The sequence below is a fragment of the Ctenocephalides felis genome, unplaced genomic scaffold, assembly GCF_003426905.1.
Source record: "Ctenocephalides felis isolate EL2017-DRISC unplaced genomic scaffold, ASM342690v1 CF-g0.4_SCAFFOLD_03571, whole genome shotgun sequence".
In the NCBI taxonomy this organism is placed as follows: Eukaryota; Metazoa; Arthropoda; class Insecta; order Siphonaptera; family Pulicidae; genus Ctenocephalides; species Ctenocephalides felis.
This window is the reverse complement of record NW_020539725.1, coordinates 70144094-70151202: the sequence shown is the minus strand read 5'-3', so window position 1 is coordinate 70151202 and position 7109 is coordinate 70144094. Positions and strand designations below refer to the sequence as shown.

Below are 7109 nucleotides of genomic sequence, written 5' to 3'. Positions count from 1 at the left end.
AAATAACCAACCTCAACTATAATTGACTAGTGCAAAAGAATTTTCTTTGGCAAATATTTCTTTGGAATTTGTTTTAATATTACAAAATACATAAGTATATGCATCACTCGATAAATTGCTGATGAATACAATCATGGCATTCTCGTTTGAGATAATTTATTAATATAAAATGCAAACAAACACAGATATCCATAGCTCAGTCATGATGTTTACTGTTTGTTTTGTTATATAAGATGCTAATTTGAAGTGACTTCAGTATTCAGAGAACTCCAAGGCAAGACGAATCTTTATCAAATTAATTATTAACAAGTAATTTGTTTAATTAACAGATATATTATCAATATGAAAGGTGCAACTTGTGTGTTTATTTTGAGTGTGCTGTTTTGTGTTTTTGAAGCATGTAAGTAGATATGATAGTTATTATCGTCTTGACTTATGACAAATGCGATAATGATTTTGCTTTATGATTTTTTTAATATTAAAATATTTATAAAATATATACAAAAATTGTAATTAATGTATTAAAAAGTACAGAATAGTGAATAATTGTCTTCTACCAGCAATCTTGTAACTATAAAAGGTTCAAAATAAAATCGATACTTGATCTATGTCCATTATTGATTTATGATGAGGTTTAATTTTAAATTTTAATTTTATTAATAAATACAAAATATTTTAGTTTTGTATTACAATCAATAGATTATTGTTTTAATTTTTAAATTCATAGAAAATAAACTACAAATTTATTTTACCAACATGTCATATTGAGAAATTCCCAAATTTTTGCCAAATGTCCTAAACTAGACAGTTAAAATTTTTGTGAAATTTGAAAAACTTTTGATTTTTGATAATTTTAAAGTTTTTGAAAAAAAATTACATTTTGATAATTCCTATCAAATTTAGATTTTAATAATTAATTATAAAATATTTATTAATTGGATGAGCGTACATCCAATGGTAATTTTTGACCGCCAACTGGCATTATTTTTTTACTTTTTACTGGATCTCCAAAGTCGATAGACCTGCCTTCCCAAAAATTTATACAGCTCTTCATCTTGTCAATACAAGTAAAATGTGTTTTGTATTATTAAAGTCGCACTTTTTGCCCGAATCTTCGGAACGGCTAAACCTGCCTTTGCCAAAAACTAATCCTCATTAATAGGAATCGAATGCTTTTTTAAAATATTCAAATTGATTGATCTGTGCTCTCAAAATCGTCGATGTAAAATTTGTATCCGCACACACACATACATACATGCATACAAACACATACACACATACAAACACACACACATACATTTATTTTTACTAAGATATCTCAAAGTGTTCAGAAACCTTCGAAACGTAAGAGTATATAAATATTTACATTTTCCATTTTTTGCAATTTCTATAACATTACCCATAGGAAGTTCAAAAGTTCGAAACTTTCAAAAAATTTTAATATATAAAAAAATTAATTTTTTTCAAAATAGTCAATTTTTTTTTCAAAGATCATAAAAGTCTCAAAAATTTAATTTCTTCAAATTTTTTGAAATATGTTAAAGCTTTCTTAAGAACTTATAATTTGTGGTACAGGAAGTTTTCGAATTGTCCTTAAGGCATAATTTCATAATTCTCAAAAATGTATTTTTTTTCAAACTTCTTAAAAAAAATTGAAGCTTTTAAAAAAAAATAAGTTTCACCAATTTGCCTTAAGGCACAATGTCATGCACAAATAGTTCTACAATCGATTAATATATCATTTCTCTTTTAGCTTACGGTTTGGTTGAAAGAGAATGCGACAAATTAGAGGAGCACGGGGGACATTGTAACCATCCCAATATGGAGCTAAAAACTTGCCCTCAGGTGTGCCCTGAGCCCTTTGTTTACTCTTCATTTGCCCATTGTATGGGAGATTGCTGCCAGTGCAAGGATGGATTTAATATGGATTTTTCTACTTGTGAATGCAAACCATATACAGACGCCATAGAACAATAGATATAAATGAAACTTTCATTTTGTAATAATAATTATAAATATATAAAAAATAACGCAATTTGTTTTGCATGTATATTGGTTGAACAATAATTTTATGCGCTCGATTAAACCGTCATAACATTGGGTCAAAAAATTGGGTCATAATCATAAGTTGGATGTTTTTTAAAAGACTCAAAAAGCTAAACGTTTTATAAATTTTGTTACCATTTTTTTTGTTTCTTTCTTTAATAAATAACAATCTGACTTTACACAATAAAAAAAACATTCAATAATTCTGAAGATATATGAATATTTACCATCTATTCTAAAAGGATATTCATTAGTGAGCCTTTTTAACAATTTTTAATCAAAGACTATTTACATATATTAATTTAAATATTAAGCTTATTACAGGTCAAAATTGGTTGCACATTGACTTTGTTGTTATACAGATTTTTTTTTGCAAAACATAATCATGAATTGATAAAAATCTAGTATCAATTAATCAAATATAATACGTAATATTTCTTAACACTTCCAAGAATTATCCTTAAGTATGCAAAATGACCTCGTCATTATATAATATTTATTTATTATATGAGATGTTATAATGATTTGATTTTAGTTTCGTCTGTATTGGCTTGCCAACCACATCTATTGATAAATTACACATAGACAATTATAAATTTAAAAATATTTGGCTATAATAATCAACATGAAAACTACTACTTTTATTATTGCATTGTGCTTGGTAATTAGTGCTTTTACACATTGTGAGTAACTATAATTTAAAAATGTTTTATCTTCAAAAATGCTCGTTTTTTGTGTAAATACAAAAATCAGTTAAATTGACAAACGTTTTTATATACTTCCAAAATAAAATTTATATGAAAAAGCATTCATTTGAAATTAATGTCAAATAAAGTTTTAATGAATAAAAAAAAATCGTTTAAAATTGAAAAAAAAATAAGGAATTGTCAAAAGCCAGAGTAAAGACTAATGAACAAAATAATGCTAAAAACATAATAAATTTAGATCAGTATTTTGTGGTCAATTTTAAACTATAAAATTTATGATAAGTTTTTTATAGGAACACGTCACTCATTCAATATTTTTTTTAAAGAAATATTGTAAATATGATAAGTTTTATCAATATAACAACGAAATTATTATAAATACATCCTAAGTACATTTCCTAAATGTAAATACTAAACAAAACAATCTGGTTCAAAATAGTTTGCCTCTTTGTCATCGATATTGTATATCAGAAATAGGGTTAAAGTAATTTCAAGTCCACTAATCAACTAGCTTTTTATGGTGAGCCCTACCATAGAGAACACTGATTTAAATTAACTTTATAAATAATGCGGTTAACAAAATTTAAAAAAATTGTATGCAATATTTCATTAGATTTACCTAATATTTGCATGAGTTCTATTATTTTAAGGTTACAATTGATATAGGCAATGTGAAAAAATTAAGACAATCCGCTTAAAACAATTATTGAAATCAATAAAACGGAAACTAAATTAATTTTTACTTCGTTTTGATGTGGAATATAGTATTTGCATATTCGTGCATAAATAATAAATTATTTATTACCTTCTTAGGCGATGGTTTGGTGGTCAGAGAATGTCACGACTTAGAAGAAAACGGTCGTCATTGCAACCATCCTAATATGGTTCTTGGAAAATGTCTCAAAGTTTGTCCTGGACCACATTCAGCTTCCTCAGATTGTCTTGGAGATTGTTGCAGATGCCAACAAGGATTTACTATGGATTATGCTACTTGCCAATGCAATCCTTATACTGACCCTGTAGGACAATAAAATAAAATAATAAGATCGAAGAATATTATAAATCTATTCTTTTTAGGTCACTATTCATAATATTTTTAAAAGTTGTAACTTCAAATATATAAATTAAATAATAGCAATGCAACTTGGTACCTAATTTCTTATTACTGCAATTTCCAGGACACCAAGTTGATAATAATTTACCAACTCGAATATTTTTAATGCTAATTATAAATAATTTACTGATTATTTTAGCTTTATATAAACAAAACGTGATCTAGTTGTTTAGATTTCTAATTTCCTACGTAGATGCAAATTCTTCCATCTGTTTTACGTTTATATTAACTTAAACGCAACTCAAGTTTAGTTTAGCTACAGATTTCAAATATATAACATCAGTTTCATAAATTATAACTAATTATAAGTGTAGAAATAAAATTGAATTAAACGTTATTGAATTTATAAGTTAAAATGAAAAGTGGAAGCTACTATTTAGCTTTGTGCATTCTGATTGGCATCTTTATTAATTGTAAGTACAAATGTATATATTAGGGTGGTCCTTAATATAAACATTTTCGAATTTCCTTGCTCCCAAGGGCTCAACTGGTTCCAAATTGATAAGAAACAATTCTATGAAAGTTTTAGCTCTTAATATTGTCTTTCAATTCAAATTCAAATTCAATCAAAGTTTTGTATGGAAATTGCATGAAAAAATGTGAAAAAATTTTGCAGAGCATCGAATTTTCAATAAAAAATGACACAAATTGTTACTTTTAATTCATTGGTCGCTAAGTTATACCTAAAAAATTTTTTTTTTTAATTTTCAAAATTTTTTCCATGCCATTTCCATACGAAGTTTGAATGAATTGCGCACTATCTAAAAGTTAATATCAAGAGCTAAAACTTTCAAAGAATTGTTTTTTATAAAATTGGAACCATTTGAGCCCTTGGGAGCAAAAAAATTGGAAAATGTCCATATTAAAGACCATTCTAGTTTATATATATTATAGCCATTTTATATTAAGCAATTTTAGTTCATTCTCGTTCTTTAATATTTCTGATATTAACTTATATCAAATCACAACATATATTTTTTTGCTGTATTTTCAATCTCTATTACAAAATAAATTTATTAATACATAGGAAAAAAATCAAATTCTTAAATATTATATATATGAATGAAACGGAATTGGTATTTATATGAGGTTATCAGATCGTAGTGTTATTTGTGAACATTTCACTCAAATATATGAGTCCAAATGAGGGTCTAAAAATCCTTAAAAATTGATCACGTGATTAAGGTCTGCCCCCCAAGCATATTATTTGCACACAAAAATTATTTTTTCATAAGAATTTGTGTTCAGTTTTGAAATACAATTATATAATAATTTATTTTGATCTTTACCCAGGTTATGGTACATTAGTAAGAGAATGCCACAAATTGGAAGAAAATGCCGGACACTGCAATCACCCAAACATGATGTTAGGAATTTGCCTTCAACCTTGCAAAGGGCCTCATGCACCTTTTTCCGATTGCATAGGAGATTGTTGCAGGTGCAAAACAGGATTCAAAATGGATTATGCTACTTGCCAATGCAATCCTGAAAATAATGAATGAAAAATATATATGAAAATTGAACAGTAGAAGAACATCAGTTAGAGGCAAATTCTTCGATAAATGAGAATCCAAGAAAACTCATGATAAAATTGTTATTTTGACGTTTTTGCGTTTTGTAGGTTGGGTATTATGTGTAAATCACACAACAAATACATTTTGACAGTTATTACTACCAATTTATATGAAGATAGCACCGTAACATTTGCATTTTTCGAAGAATTGGCCTTACCTAAAAACAATTTATACAAAAATTATGTAAAATTTAGTATTTACCTAAGAACAGTTTATAAAACAAATTATTTGAAGAAGCATGGTTGTAACATTTTATGTATCAATGTATTTTTATTCATCATACCCAATTATTGTTTTGGCATCCGATTTAGACATTCATACAAAGGACTGTCAAAAAATTTGCTGATTTTTTATTATGTAAAAGGTGCAAATGTATATGATACAAAAAGAAAGAAAAAGTATTACTTAAATTACTTAAATTAATTATTGCCGAAATTTGAATATGAACTTTAGAGGTTTATCTGAGTATAATCATTTTTTTATATATGATTCCTCAATGTCTTGTATTTGCTATAATATTCATTTATATGAAAGTATGTTATCATATTATGTAATAAATATTTACCACTTTCTAGAAAGGTATGTATTCCTCAAGGTACAGAGTCCAAATGACAAATGTAATATGAAAGAAATCATTTTTATACTAAAATTCGAATTACGTCACAATTTGTCAGGTCCTAACTAGTAATTGATGAAATCAAGTTATTGTATTAGATAATACTAATTTTAGGCTTAATATTGTTTCAGAGTTATATTTTACTGTAATTATCTAAATCCAATTAAGATAAATTATTTTTTGTAATTACTGAATTTAATATTGTATCCGTAATATAAATATAAATATAAAAATAAGTACAAATATAAATATAATATGAGGCCCGAAAACGTAACTGGGATCAATAATCAAGGTCTAATAATGTGTAATATAATCACCTCAACATGAAATTAAAATCTGTATTAAAATCACTTAGAAAAAAAGAAAATAATTGATAATCGCATTTTTGTAATTTATATCCCAACTTTTGAATATCTGAATCGTTAAGTTATTAATTCAAAATCACTTTTTATACTAAAATATTTCATAAACCAATATGTATAACATTTTTCATTTGTTTAAAAAAATAAAACAAACCTATTAAAAACCTAGTGCATAGTGTAAATGTACGCTTTTCTATTACAAGTTACATAAATACTTCATAAACAAATTAGTTAAAATTTCTCATTTGTTTAAAAACATATCAGGAATTTGGTTATTAAGACTTCTTACGTAAATTTTTATCTGATTTCTTGCACTCAGATAGGTATATTAAAGCACGAAAAAATATTGCAATTTGCACATTCAGTAATCTGCAGACTGCATACAGATCATACAAAAATATTAATCGGAAAGAAAATTTGGCCTAATTGTGGAAAAATGAAGATTATTTTGGCTTTAGTCGTATTGTGCATAGTGGCGAATAGTTGGGCAAATGGTAAGTGGAATCAAATAAAATTGTAGGTATTATACTAAAAATATTTATCTGTATAAAATATATTTTAAACTATACTTCATACTTCAAATATACATATATGATTAATTTGAGCAAGAGATTTGTCTAAATTTCTTGTGAAATCTGCATTTTTAAAGGTGCCTTATATCATAGTTGATTGAAAAGATGAATTATTCGA

General features: G+C 26.0%; 1 protein-coding gene and 1 long non-coding RNA gene across 2 annotated transcripts; both read left to right on the top strand.

Moving 5' to 3' along the window:
- Positions 1-259: 259 nt before the first annotated feature.
- On the top strand, positions 260-3790 carry LOC113386807. The gene is made up of 3 exons (XM_026624565.1): positions 260-400; positions 1754-1939; positions 3567-3790. The coding sequence occupies exons 1-3, from the start codon at positions 343-345 to the stop codon at positions 3782-3784; spliced, it is 462 nt and encodes a 153-aa protein (XP_026480350.1). The 5' UTR covers positions 260-342; the 3' UTR covers positions 3785-3790.
- Positions 3791-4219: 429 nt separating this feature from the next.
- LOC113385490 lies at positions 4220-5385 on the top strand. The gene is made up of 2 exons (XR_003368003.1): positions 4220-4280; positions 5161-5385. It is a non-coding gene; the product is annotated as an uncharacterized LOC113385490 (long non-coding RNA).
- The last annotated feature ends 1724 nt before the right edge of the window (positions 5386-7109 follow it).